Source organism: Dendrobates tinctorius, unplaced genomic scaffold (genome assembly GCF_039654945.1).
Source record: "Dendrobates tinctorius isolate UK_male_01 unplaced genomic scaffold, ASM3965494v1 ptg000139l, whole genome shotgun sequence".
Classification (NCBI taxonomy): domain Eukaryota; kingdom Metazoa; phylum Chordata; class Amphibia; order Anura; family Dendrobatidae; genus Dendrobates; species Dendrobates tinctorius.
The window spans coordinates 10,726,372-10,754,036 of NW_027361807.1; the positions used below are offsets into that span (position 1 = coordinate 10,726,372).

At 43.5% G+C, this 27,665-nt stretch overlaps 1 protein-coding gene across 2 annotated transcripts in view; it reads right to left on the reverse strand.

Moving 5' to 3' along the window:
- Positions 1 to 2,534: 2,534 nt before the first annotated feature.
- SPIC (Spi-C transcription factor) overlaps positions 2,535 to 27,665 on the reverse strand; it is a 52,685-nt gene continuing 27,554 nt past the window's right edge. Inside the window, exons 2-6 of one of the 2 annotated variants that reach the window (XM_073545018.1) lie at positions 24,545 to 24,595; positions 21,866 to 21,965; positions 19,564 to 19,670; positions 4,026 to 4,131; positions 2,535 to 3,136 (exon numbers count right to left, since the gene is read on the reverse strand). In XM_073545018.1, coding sequence (XP_073401119.1) covers positions 2,718 to 3,136; positions 4,026 to 4,131; positions 19,564 to 19,670; positions 21,866 to 21,965; positions 24,545 to 24,550 — 738 coding nt within the window. In that variant the 5' untranslated portion in view covers positions 24,551 to 24,595 and the 3' untranslated portion in view covers positions 2,535 to 2,717. Of the gene's footprint in view, positions 3,140 to 4,025; positions 4,132 to 19,563; positions 19,671 to 21,865; positions 21,966 to 24,544; positions 24,596 to 27,665 lie in introns of both variants that reach the window. The other variant, XM_073545017.1, reaches the window with a different exon arrangement.

Consider the following 27,665-nt stretch of genomic DNA (forward strand, 5'->3'; position numbering starts at 1 on the left):
GAATGAGTTGGATGAGTTGGACCACAGGTGCTCTCGCCTCTGGGAACTCCTTCAAGACTGTTGTAAAGTCACTTTGGGTGAAAATTTGATGCTGCTGCTTGAGAGAATGCCATGGGTGTGTGAAGTTGTCATCATAGTAAAAGAGGAGTACTATGAGGAATGTAAGGTTTAACATTTATTCTGGTTTGTTTCACACAAGTTCATTTACTCCTATTTGTTCCTTCTTGATTTGCTGTTCAGTCTGGATCTACAATGTGCACATTCCCAAAAAAATAAGGAAAGCCATCACATGAACAGGTGTGTGCAAACTTTTTACTGGTATTATATATACCCTGACAAACCCTTTAAAGAGGACGTGTCACCAGTTGAAAAGTGCTCCTATTTTATGCTGTAATCCTCAGTATTTTGATTAATTCATTTATTTTTTCATTATTTATTTATTTTTTAATCTGCAATATTGCTTTCAGAGATATCTGCCTGCTGTTATATTTTCTGCTAATGTTATACTAAGGGGAGTAGTGGGAATAAAATAAGAGCAACAACTAGTCACTTTTGGCTTGGTGATACATCTTCTTTTACCCCTTAAGGACCAACCACATTGTAGGTTAATGACCAGGCCTTAATTTTGAAATCTGACCACTGTCACTTTATGTGGTTATAACTCTGGAATGCTTCAATGGATCCCACTGATTCTGAGAAAGTTTTATCATGACATATTATGCTTTATGATAGTGGTAAAATTTCTTCCAAATTTCTTCTGTTTATTTGTGAAAAAAATGTAAATTTGGCAAAAAATTAGAAAATCTCACAATTTTCAAAATTTAATTTTTATGCCCCTAAATCAGAGTGTTATGTCACACAAAATAGTTAATAAATAACATTTCCCACATGTCTACTTTACTTCAGCACAATTTTTGAAACATACTTTCTTTTGTTAGGATGTTATAAGGCTTAAAATTTGACCAGCGATTTCTCATTTTTCCAACAAAATTTACAAAACCATTTTTAGGGACCACGTCACATCTGAAGTCACTTTGAGGAGTCAATAATACCCAAAGTGACACCATTTTAAAAACTATACCCCTCAAGGTGTTCAAAACCACATTCTAAAAGTTTATTAACCCTGTGGAAAGAAAAAAGGAACATTTAACTTTTTTTCACATTTTTTTTTATTTTGTCAAGGGTATCAGGAGAAAATTAACAACAATATTTGCTATGCAACTTCTCCTGAGTACACCAATACCCCATGTGTGGAGGAAGACCACTCTTTAGGCTCACGGCAGGGCTCAGAAGGGAAGGAGCACTGCTTGAGATTTTGAATGTAAAGTTGGCTGGAAACGAGAGCGGACGCCATGTTGCATTTGGAGAGCCCCTGATGTACCTAAACAGTGGAAACCCCTTATAAGTTACCACATTTTGGAAACTAGACCACCAAGAAACTTATCTAGATGTGTGGTGAGCACTTTGAACCCTCAAGTGCTTCACAGAAGTTAATAACATAGAGCCGTGAAAATAAAAAATCATTTTTTTCCCCCAAAATGATCTTTTCGCCCCCAATTTTCCAAGGGTAACAGGAGAAATTGGACCTCAAAAGTTGTTGTGCAATTTGTCCTGAGTATGCTGATACCCCATATGTGGGGCTAAACCACTGTTTGGGCGCATGGCAGAGCTTGGTAGAGAAGGAGCACCGTTTGACTTTTTCAACAGAAAAATTGGCTGGAATTGAGATTGGACGCCATGTCACATTTGGAGAGCCCCTGAGGTCCCGAAACAGTGGAAACCCCCCATTAAATGACCCCATTTTGGAAACTAGACCCCCCAAGGAACTTATCTAGATGTGTGGTGAGCACTTTGAACCCACAAGTGCGTCACAGAAGTTTTTAGTATGTGGGAACTGACGGTATGGGTCCCTGCACCTCTTCCCGTGCCTCTCAGCTGTCACAGACAACTGTCGGCGCAGTGATAGTTTAAGTGCATGAAGGACACAGTACATCCTGGGGGAGCTGACACCCGGCCATGACGGACTGTGTCCGTCATTGGACGTTAAGGGTTTAAGATCTCAGCAATGGTGTTTTCCCATACCCAGCACTTATATACACAAAAATATAGACTGCAATATTAATAAATTAGTCTTAATCCTAGCGAATTGCTATTGTCATGTTATGTCATTGTGAGCACCAATGGAAACAGCGATGTTAGTGTCTATAAAATGCTGTAGGATTAATGGAGTTATACAGTATAAGTTAGCTAAATAAATGGTTACAATATGTATAATGACTGATTTTCCAATATGGTCCTGATAGAAAATCTCGCTACTGTTGGAATCACAATTAGAAACGGTAAGAGATCCACAGTAATAATGTTGTTCGTATGATGCACTTGTCTTCTGATTTATAAGTTTGCCATATCAGGTCTATAGTGTTGTATGTGTACAAATAATTTTAGAGCAAATAACTCCATTATTGAGTTGATACATTTTTAACAATATTGCGACTGCCTTGCTTCCCCTCATTAAAATAAACAGTGCAAACATGTACATAAAAAATCAAAAATCCACAAGATTTATGTCCAAATTTATATACATTATATATCTTTTCGACATATGGTGCCAAGAGACAATATAGGATTTGACATCACATAAATTTCAGAAGCTGAGCTATTTTTACAGTTCATGATGAATTAGGCAATGTTTTTCAGGATTGCAATAGACAATGTTTTTATGTGTACTGATAGCTGTAATTGCCGTAAGCATACTTATTAAATTCCCAGCACTGATGGCTGCTCCAGTACTCCATGACCGGTTGGGCATACTGGCAGTACACAGCGTCTTTTCCTGACCCTGTGCCATGGGACAGTCTCTGTAAAACCAGCTCACTGAACTGGTATGTCAGCTTTCTTCTGACTTTACTAATTTCCCCAGTTCTGCCATAATTCCGCAAAGCTCTGGCCATTTTCTGATAAGTCATGATTTTACGGTTTCCCTTTTTCTTACCCCAGACCTCTGCTAGTTTCTCTTTGTTTTTGGAGACAAATTGGAAGACACCATTTTCTTCATCCACCCACTGGATGCAGTTGACCATTTCAGGGTCAGACAAAGCCTCATGGAGATATTCAAAGAGACGTAGCTTTCTCTTACCTGCTTATAAAGGATAAAATGTTATTACCAAGCAAACAAGTAAGGGGAAACAATCATGATCCTAAAACTAACTAACTTTTGACTCCTTGACTATTCTGACTCATAGCTTGGCCGTGAGAAGTACCTAGGGTGCAGTGTCGGACTGGGGTGCCAAGGGCCCACTAGTAACATTGGGGGCCCCCTTTTCACCTGCATACAAATATTACACTACCCTCGTTCACAAATTTACCCTTTTATCTATATAATAATAACCTGGGTAGTTTGGTTAATGAATGATCAGATTCTTTTTTTCCTATACAGATTGAATCAAGTGAATTATGCCAAGTATTGCCCATACATTGGGATTGGGGCCCCAGATCTGCATAGGGGCCCCCCGGGGGATTCCCCTGTTACCCTATGGGCCATTCCGAGCCTGTTAGCGTCACACATGGGAGCTTGTGGCTGTTAAATACCATCCAATATCATAAAGAGTCACCATTGAGGCCCATCATTGAGTTCACCAGCTTGGCCATTTACCTTAGCCATCTAGCTGGGCATGAACGAAGAAGCCAGAGAGCGTGTTCCTCGTCACCTCATTGCTAGACTCATTCTCAACTATGTGTTGAAAGATTTGCCATAGCTATGTTTTTCATAACCAAGTGTAAGATGCATTGTTTGCCTAAACAAAGACCTGCTGGTGCCTCCTCCCCATTTACGATGCACCTGGGACATCTTCTACACCGCTTTTTCCATGCCCCTGCATGTATGTAGAAGAAAATTTTTCAGACTCTTTATTGGGCTGTTTTTTTTCTAATTACAGCTATGTAAATAAATATCTTTATAATTTTCCATATTATTGTGGCATCATTGGCAAAATAGTTAGTAAACAACATTTTGCATTTATATTTACCAATTCTTTGTGGGGCTTTGGAAGAATGAACTGTGCCATTTACATGATCGTCATGACAGTTTTGCATGTTGTAATGCATATAATCGACAAATGAGTTTGGATTTACCTGAAATACAAAATAGCATGAAAAAGTGAATAATATTACAGCACCGCAATTACATAATAGGGGGGTAAATTCTTTCAGGACTTTTTTCATATTTGGCAGGCCCATGAATTACATGCGGAAGGGTGTGGGTCCAAGTGCACTTCTGTCTCTGAGCTGCACACTGTTCATGGTTTGCGGGTCGATTGAATGATTGGTGGTGCTCTCAGGATCTGGACCCCCACCAATCTCCAGACAATTAAAGTTCTTGTGAAATACGAAAAATCTCTTGGAAAGTTTAGTTAGTACGCTTTAGTTCCTATTAGACTGTTAGACCTCTTTTAAACTGTTTTTGGTGCCATCTAGTGGAAATTACAGTAAATGACTACTCACTAGAATATTGCTCTTGCATATTAAAGAAGACCTTTCACCAGTTTGAGCATGTTAAACTGGCCCCATCATGAAATAGTGGTTACAAAGCTGAATAAAACAGTGTTTAGTTTCTTAATTTCTCATCTCCTTTGCTCTGATATTAGCATAAATTAGAATCTAAGCTTACAAACTACAGTTGTGGCCAAAAGTATTAACACCCCTGCAATTCTGTCAGATAATACTCAGTTTCTTCTTGAAAATGATTGCAAACACAAATTCTTTGGTATTATTATCTTCATTTAATTTGTCTTAAATGAAAAAACACAAAAGAGAATGAACCAAAAAGCAAAACATTGATCATTTCACACAAAACTCCCAAAATGGGCCAGACAAAAGTATTGGCACCCTCAGACTAATACTTGGTTGCACAACCTTTAGCCAAAATAACTGCGACCAACCGCTTCCAGTAATCATCAATGAGTTTCTTACAATGCTCTGCTGGAATTTTAGACCATTCTTCTTTGGCAAACTGCTCCAGGTCCCTGATATTTGAAGGGTGCCTTCTCCAAACTGCCATTTTTAGATCTCTCCACAGGTGTTCTATGGGATTCAGGTCTGGACTCATTGCTGGCCACCTTAGAAGTCTCCAGTGCTTTCTCTCAAACCATTTTCTAGTGCTTTTTGAAGTGTGTTTTGGGTCATTGTCCTGCTGGAAGACCCATGACCTCTGAGGGAGACCCAGCTTTCTCACACTGGGCCCTACATTATGCTGCAAAATTTGTTCGTAGTCTTCAGACTTCATAATGCCATGCACACGGTCAAGCAGTCCAGTGCCAGAGGCAGCAAAGCAACCCCAAAACATCGAGGAACCTCCGCCATGTTTGACTGTAGGGACCATGTTCTTTTCTTTGAATGCCTTTTTTTCTCCTGTAAACTCTATGTTGATGCCTTTGCCCAAAAAGCTCTACTTTTGACTCATCTGACCAGAGAACATTCTTCCAAAACGTTTTAGGCTTTTTCAGGTAAGTTTTGGCAAACTCCAGCCAGGCTTTTTTATGTCTCGGGGTAAGAAGTGGGGTCTTCCTGGGTCTCCTACCATACAGTCCCTTTTCATTCAGATGCCGACGAATAGTACGGGTTGACACTGTTGTACCCTCGGACTGCAGGGCAGCTTGAACTTGTTTGGATTTTAGTCGAGGTTCTTTATCCAACATCCGCACAATCATGAGTTCAAATCTCTTGTCAATTTTTCTTTTCTGTCCACATCTAGGGAGGTTAGCCACAGTGCCATGGGCTTTAAACTTCTTGATGACACTGCGCACGGTAGACACAGGAACATTCAGGTGTTATGATTGAGTCACCGTAGGAGGCAAAAGCAGAAATACAAGCTAAGTCCAGAAAACCAGAGAAGTTGGCAACTATCAGATTGCAGACCCCTGAACCTATCAACACAACTAGCAGTAGCCGTGAGGGGTTCCTACAATGCCCTAGACCCCTCGATCACGGCCGGAGAATTAAATAGGCCTAAAGAAAGAAAGGGGAAATCTAAACTGCCCCAGAGCAGACCCCAAAGCAATAGGCAGCCCCCAACATATAATGACGATGAAGCAAGATGAAAACACTAACACAGACAGAAAGATAGACTGAGCAAAGACGGGGCCCAAAACTACCTAGATAGGAAAGGACAGGAAGGCTGCTGTCTGCAATCTGCCAAAACCCTATCAAAGACATAAGCCAACAAGCTGATATGAAAAAGGCCCTGAAGCAGCTAGGCTTCAAAAACTAAATCAGCACTCAGGTATTTTCAGAAGACAGAGGTAAAGGAATTCAGCACACCCAGCAGGGAATGGCAGAAATCCAGAAAAACAAAGTCAAGCACCAATGCAAAAGGCAGAGCAGCAAACTTAGCTTTAGAGGAGCAGGAATTCAGACTGGTCTCCAAGGATCCCACAGAGAAATCACCCGCAGGGCAGAAGGGCGTCGGCAGCCTTATATCCAGTCAGTAACTCCACTCAGCCAGTCATCATCATCAGCCTCAGGTGTTTGATAATCAGGCTCACTACCTTTCTTTACCAGAAGAGGGAGTTCCTCAGGCCTCAGTAATGAAGGGGAAAATGAACTCACAACAGTACCTCCCCCTTGAGGAGGGGTTACCAAACCCTCAACTACGCCACCAGGGCGATCAGGGTGAGCCCGATGAAAGGCACGCACCAATCTTTTGGCATGAATATCAGAGGCAGAGACCCAGGAATTATCCTCCTGACCATAACCCTTCCACTTAACCAAATACTTTCTCTACCTCAAATTCCATGTTACCTTCAACCAATACAGGGTCTGGAGGTGCCCCCCTCGGAACAACAGGTTCAACAAACCTCTTCAACAAAGATTTATGGAACACATTATGGATTTTAAATGTGACAGGAAGAGCCAAACGAAAAGAGACCGGATTAATAATCTCCACAATCTTGTAAGGTCCAATAAATCTAGGCTTAAACTTAGGAGAAGCCACCTTCATAGCAATATTTTTTGATGATAACCACACCATATCACCAACCTTAAACTGGGGACCAATGGTCCTATGTCGTTTGGAAAACCGCTGGGCCATTTCCTGGGAGAGAGATAACTTATCCACCACTTGGTCCCAGATCTGGTGCATTCTCTCCACCACAGTGTCAACACCTGGGCAGGCAGAGGGCTCCACCTGCCCTGAAGAAAATCGAGGATGAAACCCAAAGTTACAAAAAAAAGGTGACATCAAAGTGGCAGAACTAGCTCTATTATTTAAAGCAAATTCGGCCAAGGGCAAAAATGAAACCCAATCATCCTGATCAGCAGAAATAAAACATCTCAAATATGACTCCAAGGTCTGGTTTGTTCTCTCCGTCTGCCCATTGGTCTGAGGGTGAAAAGCAGAGGAGAAGGACAACTGAATTCCCAGCCTGGAACAGAAAGTTCTCCAAAATCTAGACACAAACTGGACTCCTCTGTCAGATACAATGTTCTCAGGAATCCCGTGCAAACGAACCACCTGTTGTAAAAACAGGGGCACCAACTCAGAAGAAGACGGCAACTTAGGGAGTGGTACAAGATGAACCATCTTAGAGAACCTATCACAAATCACCCAAATAACAGTCATCCTTTGAGAGACAGGCATATCAGAGATGAAATCCATTGAAATATGGGTCCATGGCCTCTTGGGGACAGGCAAAGGCATCAACAACCCACTAGAGCGAGAACACGATTTAGACCGGGAGCACGTCCCACAGGACTGCACAAAATTCCTGACATCACGAGACAAGGAGGGCCACCAAAAATAAACGACTCACCAGATCTCTAGTACCAAAAATACCTGGATGACCAGCCAAAGCAGAGCAATGAACTTCAGACATCGCTCTCTTCTTCCACTGGTCAGGAACATACAACTTTCCACTGGGACAACGCTCAGGTTTGTCCTCCTGGAACTCTTCCAGAGCACGTCTCAAATCGGGCGAGATGGCAGAAAGAACTACCCCTTCGCCTAAGATGGTAGCAGGCTTGGTCACCACAGGAGAATCAGCAAAGAAGCTCCTAGAGAGAGCGTCTGCCTTGACATTCTTCGCTCCAGGAAGAAAAGAAACCACAAAATCAAAACGTGTAAAAAACAAGGCCCACCTAGCCTGTCTAGGGTTCAAGCGCTTAGCCAACTCTAGGTAAATCAAATTCTTGTGGTCAGTGAGGACCACGACTTGATGCTTAGCTCCCTCCAACCAATGTCTCCACTCCTCAAATGCCCATTTCATGGCCAACAGTTCCCTATTCCCCACATCATAGTTACGTTCAGATGGAGAGAACTTTCGGGAAAAGAAAGGACAGGGATTCATTTTAGATGTTACAGGATCCTTTTGGGACAAAACAGCTCCTGCACCAATCTCAGAAGCATCCACCTCTACCTGGAATGGAAGTGAGACATCAGGTTGCCGCAAAACCGGGGCGGAGGTGAATCTTCGCTTCAGCTCCTGAAAGGAAGAAACAGCCTCTGGAGACCAATTTAACACATCAGCACCCTTCTTAGTCAAATCAGTCAATGGCTTGGCAATACTAGAAAATTTTGCTATAAATTTCCGATAAAAATTAGCAAAACCCAAAAACTTCTGGAGGGCCTTCAAAGAAGTGGGCTGAACCCAATCGTAAATGGCCTGTACCTTGGCCGGGTCCATTTCAATAGTTGACGGGGATAAAATAAATCCCAAAAAAGAAATTATCTGTACTCCAAAAAGGCATTTAGATCCTTTGACATACAGGGAATTCTCCCTCAAGATCCGGAACACAGTCCGAATATGTTCCACATGAGAATCCCAATCCTTGGAGAAGATCAAAATATCATCCAGATAGATAATCAAAAATGTATCGACAAAATCTCGGAAAATATCTGTGAGGTACTCCTGGGGTGGACCCGCTAGACCGTGGCAATGAACCTCCCCGGGGGGGGGCCCAGGTGGACCACCCCCTATACAGGGAGTGTTTGGGGCAAGCCCGCGGGTAACTATTACCACGGCAGCTGGTACCCAGGGGATGTATCGACAGACAGACAGGTAGATCCGAGTTGGGGACGCAGGACTGACGGGTCCGGCTTGGAGACACAGGACAGGTGGGCACGGCTTGGAGACACAGGACAGACGGGCACGGCTTGGAGACACAAGACAGACGGGCACGGCTTGGAGACACAAGACAGACGGGCACGGCTTGGAGACACCGGACAGGTGGGAACAGGGCTGGACGGGACACGACCACGGACCTCCCGAGCCTAGGAGAGAGGATAATGGAAGAGGCGAATGAGCAACGGACGGACAGGATGCAGGGGCGTACATAGAGAGCGGCCATAATCACTTAGGAAGCGCAGTGATAATCAGGCACCGCCAGCAGGAAGAGGTGGCCTGATATAGGGGAAGTAGGAGGCCCTCCGGGTCGTGACCTCCTAGTGGAGGAGAGGAAGGCGCGCGTCCTCAGGAGGAGGAGGAGGCGCGCGTGTGCCCAGGCATAGTGTGTGCGCGCGCCCGCCGAGGAGGAGGGGCGGGAGCGCGCACCCGGCGCGGTCCAGAAGACCGGACGGAGGCGATCGCCGGACGGAGAAGAGGAGCCGGGAGAGACCGCGGAGAATCCCGTGGCAGCCGGCGCCGAGGCGAGGAGGCCACCGGCGAGCGGGTAAGCTGCGGCCGGGGGGAGGCAAAGGGAGGAGTGCGCGGCAGCCACCGCGTGACAGTACCCCCCTCCTTACGCGCCCCCCTCCGCAGTCCAGAAAAAAATTTAGCCAAGATTCGAGGAGCCTGGATGTTCTCCTGGGGCTCCCAGGACCTCTCCTCGGGGCCAAAGCCCTTCCAATCAACCAAAAAAAAAAGTTCTCCCCTTTTGCCTCCTCATGGCCAAAATATCTTTAACCTCAAATACATCGTCTGCGGAGACAGGCGGAGGCGAGTGAGGGGCCTTAGAAAGGAAACGATTGAAGATGACTGGTTTTAGCAAAGACACATGAAAAGCATTAGGGATGCGGAGAGAGGCGGGAAGCCGTAGTTTGTAGGAGACATCATTAATACGGGACAAGACCTCAAAAGGTCCAATATAGCGGGGACCCAGTTTATGGGAAGGGATTTTGAGGCGAATAAACTTGGAGGCTAGCCAAACTTTATCACCTGGGTGATATGGCGGGGCATCCAGGCGCCTTTTGTCTGCGTGTTTCTTAATCCTGTTACGTACCAACTCGAGAGCGGCCTTGGTCTCCTGCCAGATCCTGGAGAATTCACCGGTCAGAAGATCAGTCGCCGGTACACCCGAGGCAGGAGGAACTGGTAGAGGTACACCAGGATGTTGCCCGTAGACGACAAAGAAAGGGGACTTGCCAGAAGACTCAATGACGTGGTTATTATAGGCGAACTCAGCCCACGGGAGTAGTTCAGCCCAGTCATTCTGGTGGACATTAGAAAAATGCCAGAGGTAGTTCACCAAACTCTGATTCATCCGTTCTGCCTGACCGTTGGACTGTGGGTGGTAAGATGAGGAAAAGTCGAGAGTGACATCCATCGATCTGCATAGGGCTCTCCAGAAGCGAGAGGTGAATTGGACTCCTCTGTCTGAAACAATATGTTGGGGCAGTCCATGAAGACAGAAGATGTGCTGAACGAAAATCTTCGCCAAGGCTGGGGCCGATGGCAAGCCGGAAAGAGGGATGACGTGTGCCATCTTAGAAAACCTATCTACCACCACTAGGACGACAGTACAGTTGGCAGACTGGGGCAGATCCGTAATAAAGTCCATGGCAATGTGTTGCCAAGGAGACGAGGGTACTGGAAGCGGGTGTAGAAGACCAGAAGGCAGCTGCCTAGGCACCTTGATCTTGGCACAGGAGAGACAGGAGGCGACGAAATCCCGGACATCCTGGGGAAGAGTCGGCCACCAGTAGTAGCTTGGAAGTATGTCCCCAGTGTAGGATTCGTCTTCGGTCCTTCTCCGGCACAAAAGTCTTGCCAGGTGGGGGTGAGAGAAGAGAAAGCGGTGCCACCGTGATGAGCCGGGATGGATCCAAGATATGCGCGGGTTCCTCTTCGACATCTGCGGAAAGAGAGGACCTGGACAAGGCGTCAGCTTTGAGGTTCTTGTTACCTGGACGAAAATGCAGATCAAAATCGAATCGACCAAAGAACAGAGACCACCTGGCCTGCCGTGGGTTGAGTCTCTGTGCAGACCGAAGGTAAGCTAGATTTTTATGGTCTGTGAAGATTGTGAAGGGATGTGCGGCGCCCTCCAATAAGTATCTCCACTCCTCTAGAGCTAACTTGATGGCAAGCAGTTCTCGGTCTCCGATGGAATAATTCCGCTCTGGGGTGGAGAAGGATTTGGAAAAGAAACCGCACGTAACGAGCCTACCAGAGGAAGACTTTTGAGACAAAACCGCTCCAGCTCCAGTTGCTGATGCATCCACTTCAAGGACGAACGGTTTGTTGACCTCAGGACGATGGAGTACGGGAGCCGTGGCAAATGCTCGTTTCAGAGAAAGGAAGGCTTCCTCTGCTTCAGGGGTCCAGACGTGCGGGTTGGCTCCTTTGCGGATCAAAGACGAAATAGAGCCAGCCAATGAGGAAAAATGAGGGATGAACTGCCGATAGTAATTTGCGAAGCCGAGAAATCGCTGAATGGCTTTCACCCCTTGTGGACGTGGCCAGTTAAGCACGGCAGACACCTTCTCCGGATCCATACGCAGGCCAGAGTCGGAGATGATATAGCCTAGAAATGGAAGGGAAGACTGTTCAAAGGCGCACTTCTCCAATTTGGCGTACAGGCGATTCTCCCTCAATCGGAACAGTACTCGGCGGACATCTCTTCTGTGGGTGGACAGATCGGGAGAGAAGACCAGGATATCATCAAGATACACGACCACACAGGAGTACAGAAGGTCTCGGAAAATGTCGTTCACAAATTCCTGAAAGACTGCGGGAGCATTGCACAACCCGAAGGGCATGACGAGATACTCGTAGTGTCCATCCCTGGTGTTGAAGGCGGTCTTCCATTCATCTCCGGAGTGAATACGGATGAGATTGTAGGCTCCACGGAGATCCAATTTAGAAAAGATTTGCTCCCCTCGTAGCCAGTCGAACAACTCGGGGATGAGAGGTAGAGGATATCTGTTCTTGATGGTAATCTGGTTAAGACCTCGATAGTCAATACAGGGGCGGAGAGACCCGTCCTTCTTCTTGACAAAAAAGAAGCAAGCTCCAGCGGGAGAAGATGACTTCCGGATGAAGCCTCTGGCCAAATTCTCCTGTACATATTCAGTCATGGCCTGGGACTCGAGTGGACTCAACGGATAGATTCGCCCCCCGGGGCGGAGTCGAGCCGGGAACAAGCTCGATAGGGCAATCATATTGCCGGTGTGGTGGAAGAGTCTCTGCCTCCTTCTTATCAAAGACATCCGCAAAGGCCCAGTAGGCCGAGGGCAAATCCGCAGGGCCCGAGACAGGAGACGAGCATTTGAGGTGTTGTACTGGACGAAGACATCTAGTCTGGCAGAAGCGGCCCCAGCGAAGAATGTCTCCGGACCGCCAATCCAGGACAGGTTCATGCATCCTCAACCACGGAAGACCCAGGAGCAAGGTGTGGGATAGAGACGGCAGCACGAAGAAGGCTATTTTCTCACGGTGCAGGACCCCGATCTGTAATTCCAGCTCTTCAGTGACCAGTGTAACGGTCTCACGCAAGGGAATGCTGTTGGCTGAGGCTAACTGCCGGGGAACCTCCAAGGACCTGACAGGGATCCCCAATCTCTTCACCGCCTCGAGTTGGATAAAATTTCCAGCAGCACCTGAGTCAATATAGGCTATCTCCGAAAAACGTTTGGAACCCTGGATAAACAAAACAGGAAGGGTCAAGGGTAGAGAGGTATCAAAGGCACCTAGGGAGGCCTCTCTTACCTGTCCTAGGTGGAGGAGTTTCCCGGCCTCACAGGGCAGGAACGCAGGAGATGGGAGGCGCTGCCACAATAGAGACAAAGACCATGAGTGAGTCTCTCCTGGCGGCGTAGCTCCGCGGGCCTGAGTCGGTCTACTTGCATGGGTTCAGGGGCTGATGCCGAGGTGGAAGGCCGCGAGCGGGGAGGACTGCGTGTCGGAGGAGAAAAACGAGTGGGCCTTCTCTCCCTGGCGACCTCGCAGGAACGCTCCCGGAAACGCAGATCAATTCGCGTTGCCAGCCAGATGAGATCCTCCAAAGACGTAGGTGTATCCCTGCCTGCCAACTCGTCTTTGATTCGGGCCGACAAGCCACGCCAAAAAGCCCCCACCAGAGCCTCATTGTTCCATCCAAGCTCAGAGGACAACGTACGGAACTGGATGGCGTACTGTCCCACAGAGAGAGTACCCTGGCGAAGGCAAAATAAGGACTCGGTGGCGGAGACCAGACAGCCGGGCTCATCAAAGACCTTACGAAATGTCTCCAAGAAGGTCACGAGCTGGGAGACTATCGGGTCATCACGCTCCCACAAGGGATTTACCCAAGCCAGTGCCTCACCCTCTAAGTGGGATATCATAAAGGCCACCTTGGCCCGGTCGGAAGGATACTGTAGGGGTGCCAACTCGAAATGCAATTGGCACTGGTTAATGAACCCCCGACAGAGTTTGGGATCTCCGCTATAGCGTGGGGGTTTGGCCAACCGGGGGGAGGAATGAGGAACTGCCACAGGCGCAGGGACAGCGGCCGCCGTCTGTAGAGCTAGTAAGCGGTTATCTACTGAGGCTATATAGTTCAAAATATGGGCCTAGGTGTCGCGCTGCTGGGCAAGTTCCTGCTGTAAGCCGGAGATTTGGGAGGCAATCCCCGGATCAGAGGTTTGCAAAGACGAAAGTCGGGACTCCATTGATTTGAGGAACGACATGATCCTCCCCTGATTCTCACGAAGGAACAAAAGTTCCTTTTGGGTCGGGGTCGGGGTACCAGCGGGATCCATGGCCTGATTATTCTGTGAGGTACTCCTGGGGTGGACCCGCTAGACCGTGGCAACGAACCTCCCGGGGGCGAGCTGACCAGGTGGACCAGCCCCTATACAGGGAGTGTTTGGGGCAAGCCCGCGGGTAACTATTACCACGGCAGCTGGTACCCAGGGGATGTATCGACAGACAGACAGGTAGATCCGAGTTGGGGACGCAGGACTGACGGGTCCGGCTTGGAGACACAGGACAGGTGGGCACGGCTTGGAGACACAGGACAGACGGGCACAGCTTGGAGACACAGGACAGACGGGCACGGCTTGGAGACACCGGACAGGTGGGAACAGGGCTGGACGGGACACGACCGAGCCTAGGAGAGAGGATAATGGAAGAGGCGAATGAGCAACGGACGGACATGACGCAGGGGCGTACATAGAGAGCGGCCAGAATCACTAAGGAAGAGCAGTGATAATCAGGCACCGCCAGCAGGAAGAGGCGGCCTGATATAGGGGAAGTAGGAGGCCCTCCGGGTCGTGACCTCCTAGTGGAGGAGAGGAAGGCGCGCGTCCTCAGGAGGAGGAGGAGGCGCGCGTGTGCCCGGGCATAGTGTGTGCGCACGCCCGCCGAGGAGGAGGGGCGGGAGCGCGCACCTGGCGCGGTCCAGAAGACCGGACGGAGGCGATCGCCGGACGGAGAAGAGGAGCCGGGAGAGACCGCGGAGAAGCCCGCGGCAGCCGGCGCTGAGGCGAGGAGGCCACCGGCGAGCGGGTAAGCTGCGGCCGGAGGGAGGCAAAGGGAGGAGTGCGCGGCAGCCGCCGCGTGACAATATCGTTCATGAAGCACTGGAAGACAGAAGGGGCATTAGTGAGCCCAAAAGGCATCACCAGGTACTCAAAATGTCCCTCCGGAGTATTAAACGCCGTCTTCCATTCATCCCCATGCTTAATGCGAATAAGATTATACGCCCCCTGAGGTCAAGCTTGGTAAACCAGCAAGCACCTTTAACTCTGGAGAATAGATCAGAAATCAGGGGTAACGGATACTGATATTTAACAGTAATTTTGTTGAGGGCACGATAATGGATACAAGGTCTTAATGATCCATCCTTTTTGGCTACAAAAAAAAAAACCCGGCACCTAAGGGTGACGAGGATGGTCTAATATGACCCTTCTCCAACGCCTCCTTAATATAGGATCGCATAGCCTCGTGCTCGGGTACAGATAAATTGAAGAGCCGACCCTTGGGAAATTTACACCCCGGGCTCAGTTCAATTGCACAGTCATAACTCCTATGAGGAGGCAGAGACGCAGACTCATTCTCACTAAATACATCATAAAAGTCCGCCAAATAATCAGGAACATCATGCGACTGAGGAGAGGTGGAAAACACCGGAGCCTCACTAAAGGCACACCGACAACCCCAACTCACCACAGACACAGATTTCCAATCCAAAACTGGAATATGAATTTGTAACCAGGGAAACCCCAGAACAATAGTATCATGCAGATTATGCAACACCAAAAATCTGCAATTTTCTTGATGGTCTGGGGCGACCCACATGACCACCTGGGTCCAAAACTGAGGTTTATTTTTAGCCAAAGGAGTAGCATCAATCCCCCTCAAAGGGATAGGCGTCTGCAGAGGTGTCATCGGAAATCCACAACGTTTAGCAAAATCCAAGTCCATTAGGTTTAAGGCTGCTCCCGAATCCACAAAAGCCTTGGCGGAAAATGTGGACAGGGAGCAGATCAGAGTAATAGCCAGAAGAAACTTAGGTTGAACACCCCCAACAGAAAACGTGTGTGCAAAGCGTTTCTCTCGTTTAGGACAGACAGAAATAATATGCGAGGCATCTCCACAGAAAAAACACAACTTATTACGCCTTCTGAACTCCTGACGCTGCTCTCTGGAAAAAACTATCACATTGCATAGGTTCAGACATTTGTTCAACAGGTGGCTACACCTCTCGTGCAGCTTTGCGTTCGCGCAAACGCCGATCAACCTGAATGGCTAATGACATAGAATCGTCAAGACCAGAGGGAACAGGAAATCCCACCATAGTATCTTTTACGGCTTCTGACAACCCCTTCCGAAAGAGAGCAGCCAAGGCATTATCATTCCAGGTAGTAAGTACTGCCCACTTTCGGAATTTTTGACAGTACAATTCTGCAGAATCACGACCCTGGTTCAATGCCAGCAGGGTCTTTTCAGCCTGATCAATGGCATTAGGTTCATCATACAACAACCCCAAGGCCTGAAAAAATGCGTTCACATTAGTCAGAATAGGATCATCTGGTTTCAAAGAAAACGCCCAATCCTGGGGATCGCCACGCAGCAAAGAGATGACAATTTTAACCTGCTGCGCGGAGCTCCCTGACGAGTTAGGCTTCAAGGCAAAAAATAATTTACAATTATTTTTGAAATTCAAAAATTTAGACCGATCCCCAAAAAATACATCAGGTGTAGGAATCTTTGGTTCAGCAGCATGTGAATGAGCAAGGTAGGCGGAAATTCCCCGCACTTCCGCAGCGAGCTGCTCCACACGATCAGACAATTGCTTTATCTCCATTGAGAGAAAAAAAAATTCCCCCTACGGCCTCAGAGATATAGAGGAAAAAATATACACACTTTTTTTTTTTTTACAATTCTTTCCTGCTATTGAGTACCCTAGGATCTGCGGTATGGCGGGTGATTCTGTTATGATTGAGTCACCGTAGGAGGCAAAAGCAGAAATACAAGCTAAGTCCAGAAAACCAGAGAAGTTGGCAACTATCAGATTGCAGACCCCTGAACCTATCAACACAACTAGCAGTAGCCGTGGGGGGTTCCTACGATGCCCTAGACCCCTCGATCACGGCCGGAGAATTTAATAGGCCTAAAGAAAGAAAGGGGAAATCTAAACTGCCCCAGAGCAGACCTCAAAGCAATAGGCAGCCCCCAACATATAATGACGGTGAAGCAAGATGAAAACACTAACACAGACAGAAAGATAGACTGAGCAAAGACGGGGCCCAAAACTACCTAGATAGGAAAGGACAGGAAGGCTGCTGTCTGCAATCTGCCAAAACCCTATCAAAGACATAAGCCAACAAGCTGATATGAAAAAGGCCCTGAAGCAGCTAGGCTTTAAAAACTAAATCAGCACTCAGGTATTTTCAGAAGACAGAGCTAAAGGAATTCAGCACACCCAGAAGGGAATGGCAGAAATCCAGAAAAACAAAGCAAAACAAAGTCAAGCACCAATGCAAAAGGCAGAGCAGCAAACTTAGCTTTAAAGGAGCAGGAATTCAGACTGGTCTCCAAGGATCCCACAGAGAAATCACCCGCAGGGCAGAAGGGCGTCGGCAGCCTTATATCCAGTCAGTAACTCCACTCAGCCAGTCATCATCATCAGCCTCAGGTGTTTGATAATCAGGCTCACTACCTTTCTTTACCAGAAGAGGGATTTCTTTCCTCGGGCCTCTGTAATGAAGGGGAAAATGAACTCACAACATTCAGGTCTTTGGAGATGGACTTGTGGCCTTGAGATTGCTCATGCTTCCTCCCAATTTGGTTTCTCAAGTCCTCAGACAGTTTTTTGGTCTTCTTTCTTTTCTCCATGCTCAATGTGGTACACACAAGGACACAGGACAGAGGTTGTCAACTTTAATCCATGTCAACTGGCTGCAAGTGTGATTTAGTTATTGCCAACACCTGTTAGGTGCCACAGGTAAGTTACAGGTGCTGTTAATTACACAAATTAGAGAAGCATCACATGATTTTCCGAACAGTGCAAATACTTTTGACCACCCTCTTTTTTATGTTTGGTGTGTAATTATATCCAATTTGGCTTTAGGGCAATTATTTTTGTGTTTTTTCATTTAAGACCAATTAAATGAAGATAATAATACAAAAGAATTTGTGTTTGCAATCATTTTCAGGAAGAAACTGAGTATTATCTGACAGAATTGAAGGGGTGTCAATACTTTTGGCAACAACTGTAAAATGAAGAGGATGTTAGCAGAGATTCTTCCCTGGGCTATTGACTTTTTCCCTGCATCATGTTGACAAAGCAGGAAGTGTCATGCAGGAAAAAAAAAAAAGCATAGTTCATGCTTTTTTCTGTGTGAGACATGTAATGACAAACAGCCCTGCTCTCCTCACTGATCTCTGCATCACATTTATTGAGTACAGCAGATATTTGCTTCTCAGGAACTTAAGTACTGAAAACTCTTCAGTCACCATGCCTCTTTCTGCTATTAGACTGCGGAAACACAGGAGAAAAGCAGCGCTGGAGAGCCTATCCCAGTAGAATACACTGGGGCCAGGCTGCAGCAATGACCTACTCTCTGGGTGTTTGCTTTCTCCTCTCTATGACAAGGCAGTGTTTTGATTAGACAATGTTATAAAGGAGAAAAAAATTCTGTAGAATATGCCTAATTGGCCATGGTGTATGTGCACATTAATTTAATAGTATAGGAGTACTAGCCTTGCCCATATATTTTTTTCATGTACTTATATTGATTCCAGTGCTGTGTTCATGAACAACTGTTGGTTTAGCTGTTGTATTCATGTACTGATGTTAGTTTTGATTATGTATTCAATGTGTTCATGTTCTGCTGATGTACTGATAGAGGTTTTGGTGATATACTCATGCACTGAAGTTGCTTCTAGTGCTATATTCACATACTGATTTTGATCCTTGTGCTGTGTCCTTATATTGATGCTGGTTCTGGTGCTGTATTAATGTAGTGATGAATGGTTATGGTGCTGCATTCATGTACAGCTGATTGTTCCAGTGCTGTATTCATGTACCAATGCTGAACTGGTGCTGTATTCATGCAGTAATGTTGGTTCTGGTACCATACTCATATACTGATGGTGTTCTGGTGCTGAAGTCATGTATTCATGATGGTTTTGATGATGTATTCATGGACAAGTGTTGGTTCTAGTGCTGTATTCATGTACTCATGGTCATTTATGGGATGTATTTGTGTACAAATGTTAGTTCATGTGCCTTATTCTTGTAATTTATAATGGTTCTGGTGATGGATTCATGCACTGATGGCTGTTTCGGTGATGTATTCAAGTACTGATGTTGGTTGTGGTGCTATATTCATGTGGTAATGTTGGTTCCGGTACTGTGTTCATGTATTCATATATTTAATATTTATTTTGATTCTGATGCTGTAATCATGTAATGATGTTAGTTCTGGTGCTGTATTCATGTACTGATGTTAGTTTTGTTCTGTATTCTTTCATTGATGATGGTTCTGGTGCTCTAATCAAGTATATAATGGGGTGAGGGCACAAAGGTTTAAATGCATTTCAGGAAATTACTGTTCTATACATTAATATTTATTTAGAATCCATACCAGTATATTGTAATATACATTAATATTTATTTAGAATCCATACCAGTATATTGTATATTTGAAATAATATACTGCCCAAAATTTCAGGAATCTCAGTTGATACCACAAATGTAATTAAGGATTTCCCATTGCTTTTCTAACAAACTCATACATTATTATTATTATTAATATTTATTTATATAGCGCCATTGATTCCATGGTGCTGTACATGGATACATAGATGAAAGTATGGGGACATCACTGAGTAAGGTGATTCACCAATGAATTCAATATATACTCACAACTGGATCCATCCACATGTGTGTAACTGAATCTTCAGGAGTTGACTTCATGTAGATGTTGCATTGTGGATGGTTATTAAAAATGCTTGTATAATTTTTGCATTCATCTGGATAACAGAGACATTTTTAGGAACATCATATGTCATCTTTACTTTTATATTTCAACTGGAAGGTACCCAACACTGTGTCAATGTCATGTCATTCAAGGAACAATACTGGCAAAACATAATGAGTACCTGTCACTTCCTCAAAAAAAATTGAGATTCATATCTTTTTAAAAATCCATGAGTTCTGATTCTTCTGTTCTTTTCCATTTTGCACTCCGTCACTCCATTGCAGAGATATTCACTTTTTTTAGTGCAGTATGTGGAATCTCTGCTTGTAGTTCAACTGGGTGTTTGTTCACAGTCTTCTCTGGAGGCATGTACGCGTTCACCCCTCCTATATGCTGGCAATTACAGCATCTAGAAGGGAGGCATAAAAGCACGCAGGGCCCTAGAGAAGACTGAAGAAACACCCAGTTGGAATACAAGAAAAGATTTAACATACTGCAGTCAAGAAGAAACAAATGTGATTATCTCTTCAATAGAGTGACATAGAGCAAAACCGAAAAGAGCAGCAGAATATGGGTAGCTCAGGGAGATTAACACTTTATTTAACTAAATTTTTAGCAAGTGACAAGTCCTTTTTAACAACTGTGTTAAACTCTTGCAAAGCCTAAGGGTGCATAGAAATTTAAAGAGCACCAAAGTAAGATTCCCTGTGTCATGTGCCACCTCTCAAACAGAGTCCAGGGCTGCCATCAGCGCATTAGTGCCCTTAGTTGTGTATGGGGCCCAGTTAACAGAAAAAAAGAGGCAAGGCCAGCCCAAGTCCAAGCTCCCCTTCTATGCAGAGCTCCAGTGTATAATGTCGCTGATGATCACTGTATTAACTGTACACTGACACTATAACTATACATTGTATACTATATACAGAGCTCCTGTGTATAATGGCACTTATGGTAATATTATGTAACAACAGGAGAGAAGTATCCAGCAAGAAGATAGCAGTCTAAAAATAACTTTTAATCCATTTATTTAAAACATGGACGGCACAAAGTTGTCAGGCAAAAAAACACATTGTTGTCAGATCCGACAACAATGTGTGCTTTTTTGCCTGACAACTTTGTTGGATTAAAAGTTATTTTTTAGACTGCTATTTTCTCGCTGTATCCTTCCCTCCTGTTGATACATATGTTTGCTTCAATGGAATATTCGGTCACTATGTGGTGGTAATATGTGGTCTGGTCATGATGTGTTGGGATTTGTTTCTTGTATGTGGTATTATTTGGTCACTATGTGGTGGTAATATGTGGTCTCATCTTGTGTTTGTTCCTCCTATGTGGTATTATTTATTTTTAAAAATGTATGTGACACATTCCCTTAAAGAAAAATAATTTAAAATATGTCTAAAAAGAGAATTGGATAGCTTATCAAATTTTTAATAGGTTAGAGTAGAGTAGGGCTTTGCCAAAAGTGTCTACCTTGTTGTGGTGGTGGCTTAAAAAATCTTTTGGCCAAAACAAAAGCTGATAGCTATGTATATGATATGGTTTTAAATGTGTGATTGGTGAGGAAAACGTTGTGCAGAAGTGGAGTTTTTCCAAGAGTATGAGGTGGGATAGTGGAAGGTTTGAGGGGTGGAGGCGGAGCTGGAGAGCCTGGTTGGAGTCTCAAGGAGGCGTGAAAATTTTGCCAGTATGGAGCCCTGAAATTCCAGGGGGGCAGTCCTGACAGATTCTATGTTATGTCTGACGTAATCACTAAAGATTTAGACATAGTATATACAAGACTGCTTGTAATCCAGTACAGTTTGAAAATTTCAAAATGTGATAGAAATTATAGTAGAACATGAATTGAACTATTTCAACCCAATACATTGCAAGTGTAAAGACTCACTCACATGATGCTGATTTAGTCACTATTCAGCATCCAAGTTTTTGATCCAAGACTAATACAGAAATGTTTAAAATAATCTTTTAATTTATATTATGCTTTTTGCTTAGGTTTCATTCTTGGTATTGGATGTAAAATACCGATCATATTCACTGTGTAAAATAGGCAAGGCCATGTATTATCTATTCAGGAGTATAGGGCGGTTGCAGAAATGTGTGAATAGCTTATAGCACAAGTCGTATAAGTCAAATTCTCTCTTTGATTTTGAAATACAAAGAAATACTTTCAATTGTGTGTTTTCAGCAGAAATGTTGAAATATCCAGTCATTGTTGAAGTTTACGCATATGCAAAAATTTTTTTGCACCTGTTGACTCCAGAATTTCATTGATGCAGGTTGAATTTTTCTGTAGTACTTCAAGGGCATCTTCAAATTCTTCATATAATATGTCTGGTTCTGTAAAATTCTGTACAGAAGTCAATAATTATTGTTAGTTGAATATAGTATCTATTATATTGAAAATTATCTGTGTATTTTATATTTTTAATGAGATATATACATTAGAATTTCCACGCTTTTAGTCATGAGTTACTCAATAAAAAGGATTATTCGATTAAACCGAGGTTTTCATAACTTCCATTTATTTCAGCCCTGACCCTGAATACAGAGACACTTTCCATTGATTATAGGCACCAGTCAGTTCCTGGTAACGACGTTGTCCATAATCCAGTCCATTATTATTCAGACATTTATCTGAATTTATCTGACACATAAAAAGAACAAAAATGTTTTGGGTGAAACAGGATATAAATGATCAAAGGGATAATTTGAGGTGAAAGCAACATTACTGCTATAAGCAGACACATGTTTTATTGTATTTTTACTATTTTATTGTTTTGCTCCAGCATCTACCTATTTGATAATGGTAGTGCAGATTGGTCTTCATTTATAAGAACTAGATGAACAAACATGTAAATAGAAATGTTATGGATTACCTGAGTATAAAGTCATATAATGGCTGAAAATTCTTAATTGTAATTCCAGGTATGAATGCAGTATCTAATACTAAAGTATTGCAGCATATGGCATAAATGATTAAACAATTGTAGGTTCAATTTACCTAAAAAAAAATCCATAAAATGTAGCTAGAATTGTTTGGAAATATTAAAAGACTAAAGAAAAACGTAAAACTTTAAAACATCCCCTCTTCCCAATCTATAATTACAGAAAAAGCATAATGCTTCTACAAAAGGTATTTCTACATCCATAAAAATCAAAATAACACCGGAGAAGACCCTGGTGGACCTATCTAGGCTTGCACAAGATCAAGCTTCCTACAGATCGTTCATCCATCAAATTGCCATGGCTTGAGATTGAGCAGAAAGCCATTAAAAAAAAGTATCATATTTCATATTTGAACCCATAAAGTAAAAGCCAGAAGTGCTGTTTTTCCATAACGACATCAACCTTAAAAAGTGCAAAGAAAACAAGCAAAATATAATATGTACCTTTAATTAAATACAGATTGGCATGCGAAAAAAAAGCCTTTATACAGTTCCATAGATGAAAAAGTAAAAAAGTTTTGGGTCTCAGAAAATGGTAACACAAACCAATTACTTTTAACAAGGCTCTGAACTTTTTTAAAACCAATAAAACATCTTTATACGGTAAGTTTGGCATCACTGTAATCAATCTAACCTGCATAACCATGTTTTTATTTAATTTTTACTTTACATTGAATAGGAAATCTAAACGTTTTTGAAGAAAATTGTGGAATTTTTTTTCATTATTGCATCCCACTTTTTCCCATTTTTCAAAAATTATATAGCATAGTGAATTGTGTCATTCAAAACTACAGCTCAGAACTATAGCTCATTTTGTAAAAACAAGCATTTGTATGGCAATATTGATGGAAAGATGAAAAAAAATTGGGAGAAGGTGGGGCAAAAGTGTAAAAATGACACAAAAAATTTCAGTCATGTTAGAAGTCACCAAAAGACAGAAAGGCAGTCCATTCCTAAAAATGGTATCAATCAAAAACACCAATTCATCTCTTAAAAAAAAAAAGCAATCATTCTATATAAATAAAAAGAATAAAAGAAAGTTACGGTAGTGTAAGCAAAGAGGATTTATTTAAATCGATTTACAATGTTAAAGTTGAAAAAGATTTTTTTAAAAAACTAGATAAAAAGGCACTATCAAAATTGTACTGGATCACAGAATAAAGGTAATATGTCATATATATCGCACTATGAGTGTCGTAAAAAAATAAAATATAATCCCAAAATATTGCAAAATTGGTTTATTTTCAGTTGTTCCCCAAAAAAGATTATTAAAATTGTTCAATACATCATATCTATCCCAAAATGATGCTACTATAAATACAGCTTATTCCACAAAGAATACCTCATAATGTTGCATCAACAGAAAAAGAAAGAGTTATGATTCTCCGATTATGAAGATCAAAACCAAAAAACAAAAAGCTCTGCTGGAAACCAATTAAAAAGTTTCTACATATGAAAACGTATTATTACGGTTGTGAAATGTAACAATTAAAAACAGTAATTCCTTAAAAACACACAACTATCTAGAGTTATTCCGTGCTAAGGTTTATGATATGGCAATTTATCCTGTCCTTTCGATCCCAAATTCTGTGTATTATGCATTATTTCCTCCTTGTTGTCGAAGTGCTTCTATTTTTTACCTGTTTTACTACTTTTATGTTTCTATCACTCCATTCCCAGACGTTTTAGCCGATTTAAAATTACAATTAAAAATAATTGAAATTTTCAGGGAATGTCATGTTTAAAGAAAAGGCACCTGCTAATTGTTCTTGTCATTGTTCTAATATAAAAGTTTGAACTTGATATAAATTATCTTAGACAACCTACATACACCAAAAAAACTCCCTAAAAACTAATCGAAATTCAGTGTGAAACTTTTTATTTTGAAATTCAAATGAACGAAATGAAGGTTAAATTGTGCAAAAGATAGAATATATTTGTTAAAATCATTATATGACAGCATATATTTTCTTTATCTTACCATCATGAAGACATTCAGAATGTTCCCTCATTCAGGGTTCACCACAATGATCTGGGAAGAAGGACATACAGGGATGATGTAGATAATTAGTTGTAATGCGGCTTCTGTGTTAATAGAGGGACAGAATAGCCAGAAGTCTTTGGCTTACCTTTGTTGCAGAGTTCCATAAATTAAGAGGGTGAGATAGCAGATATTTATGTCCTTCTCCTTTTACACGTCACTAACACGTACTACTGTTTAAATTGCAGCAGTTATCCATTGAAGTTTCTTCGCATGGACTGGGAGACAATAGCTTAAAGGCAAATACAGAAATCCAGCACATGCTCTCCATGTATTGTCTCAGCTTTACACATCAGTAAAACTGTCGATCACCTGTATTATTTGTTTGCCGAAAAGGTTAAGTCATTATGCTACATTATATCATTATTTTATCTAGTTGTGCTATGATGTGACTTTCGGTTGTTCGGTTACTACCACTCGAGGGTACTGCATTGATCAGCAAAGAAGGGAATTATAGCACCATAAGGCTGGGTTCACATTACGTTGTAGCAGTCCGTTAGACGGACTGCGTTACACTGTGGTGTACCGCAGTCCGTTAACGCTGCCATTCAGCCCCATTGTCGGGCGCATCGCGACGCATGCCATGAAGCGGCATGCATTCGCGATGTGCCGTCATTCACTGACGGAGCCTCGGACGCGGGCTGCAGCGTCTGAGGCTCCTTTACCACTAGTGCTGATGAATCATCAGCGCTAGCGGTATTGCATAACGCATATCGAGTTATGCTATAGCGTTAACACAGCCCGTCAACGCTATGCGTTGAACGGGTTGTGTTAACGCAATGTGAACCTGGCCTAAGAAACCAACATTTTCCTTGCTCTTCTATTCAACATGAAACAGAGCTAGCAGAGTTCTAAGATAATGTTTTATTGGTAAAGCCCATTAAACCTTATGATAAGCTGAGCTGGATCCATCCTGCTATTTTGTGGGAAGTAGTGGGTAATGCATGGCAGAAAAAAAAACAGGTGTAAGGCTAGTTTCACACTAGCGTTCGTGGGCGCAGCGCAGGGCCGCCGCTAAGCCCCGGCCGCGCCCCCTCCGGTCAGTTCCTTCTCTGATTGCATGAGGCTGCATGCGATCAGCATATCCTATATTTAGCGTTGGATACGCTGATCGTGCGCTGACCATGCGCTGATCTGATTTTGCTGGCGCTGCACCCTTTTGGCGCTGTGTTGCAGGAAAAAAAATCCAAGTGCAGTGAAATTGCAAAAAAGTGCAATTCCTCACTTGTTTTTTTTTGTTTTTTTTACCACGTTCACTAAATGCTAAAACTGACCTGCCATTATGGTTCTCCAGGTCATTACGAGGTCACAGTCACCAAACATGTTGAGGTTTGGTGACTTTTTTCTTGTTACATCGTTTACCAATCTGGTTAATTATCTACTATATAATTGTCTAATTTTGTCTGTCTGTCTGTAATGGAAAGTTAAGCCATGACCAATCAGCGACAGTTGCTTAGTCGTCGTGGCAACACGGCCGCATTGCTCATTGTACAGGCACATTACAGCCGTTAAAGGCATCACTGCTGCATTGCTCATTACACAGGCACAGTCCTGTATATATTCTGGAGTACAATACATTAGGTAATTAGGTAACAGTAGAACAGTGACTGCAGCTCTGGGTATAACTTGCGTACAATACATTAGGTGACAGCAGAAAAGTGAATGCAGTTCTGGGTGTAACTGGAGTACAATACATTTGGTAAGATCTGAACGGTGACTGCAGCTCTGGTTGTAACAGGAGTATAATACATTAGGTAAGAGCAGAACGGTGACTGCAGCTCTGAGTGTAACTGGACTACAATACATTAGGTAAAAGCAGAACAGTGACTGCAGCTCTGGGAGTAACTGGAGTACAATACATTAGATAACAGCAGAACAATGACAGCAGCTCTGGGTGTAACTGGAGTACAATACATTAAGTAACAGCAGAACAGTGACAGCAGCTTGGGGTGTGACAGGAGTATAATACACTAGATGATGGCCCAATTCTATCGCATCGGGTATTTTAGAGTCTCTGTTAAAATAAAAAATAGTTATATACTCACCTTCCGACGGCCCCCGGACTCTGTCCCTCCTCTCACCACGCTTCCGGCATCTTCCGGTCCCAGTAATGCTTAGTGAGAAGGGCCGGAGATGACGTCACTCTCGCGAGAGCACAACGTCATCAGCAGTGTTTTGCACAAAGCATTACTGGGACCGGAAGATGCCGGGAGCGTGGTGAGAGAAGGGACAGAGTCCGGCGGCAGTCGGAAGGTGAGTATATAACTATTTTTTATTTTAACAGAGACTCTAGAATACCCAATGTGTTAGAATCGGGCCACCATCGGGCCACCATCTAGTTTTTTTATATTGATAGATCGGGCGATTCTGAATGTAGCGATACCAAATAAATGTATGTTTGATTTTTTTTATTGTTTTATTTTGAATGGGGCGTAAGGGAGGTGATTTGAACTTTTATATTTGTTATTTTTTTAATATTTTTAAAAACATTTCTTTTACTTTTTGCATGCTTCAATAGTCTCCATGGGAGACTAGAAGCTGCAGTTGTCTGATTGGCTCTGCTACATACAGGCGATGATCAGATCGCCTATATGTAGCAGACATGCTCACTTTCTATGAGCAGTGACCACCGAGTGGCGCTCATAGTAATCCAACTATGACAACCATAGATGTCTGCTGAAGACCTCTGGTTGTCATGCCAACCCATCGATGATCTGCAATTACATGATAGGGTCACCAATGGGCGGGATTTCCGGCGCGCTTACCAGAAGCGTGATTGAAATGCCACTGTCAGAGATTGACAGCGGCATTTGACAGGTTAACAGCCATGGGTGGATCACAATTCCACCCACGGTTGTTAGAGGCACATGTCAGCTTTTCAAAACATCTGACATGTGCTGGGAAAGATGTGGGCTCAGTGCCTCTTGAAGCTCATCAAGAGAATGCCAAGAGTGTGCAAAGCAGTAATCAAAGCAAAAGGTGGCTACTTTGAAGAACCTAGAATATAAGACATATTTTCAGTTGTTTCACACTTTTTTGCTAATTATATAATTCAACATGT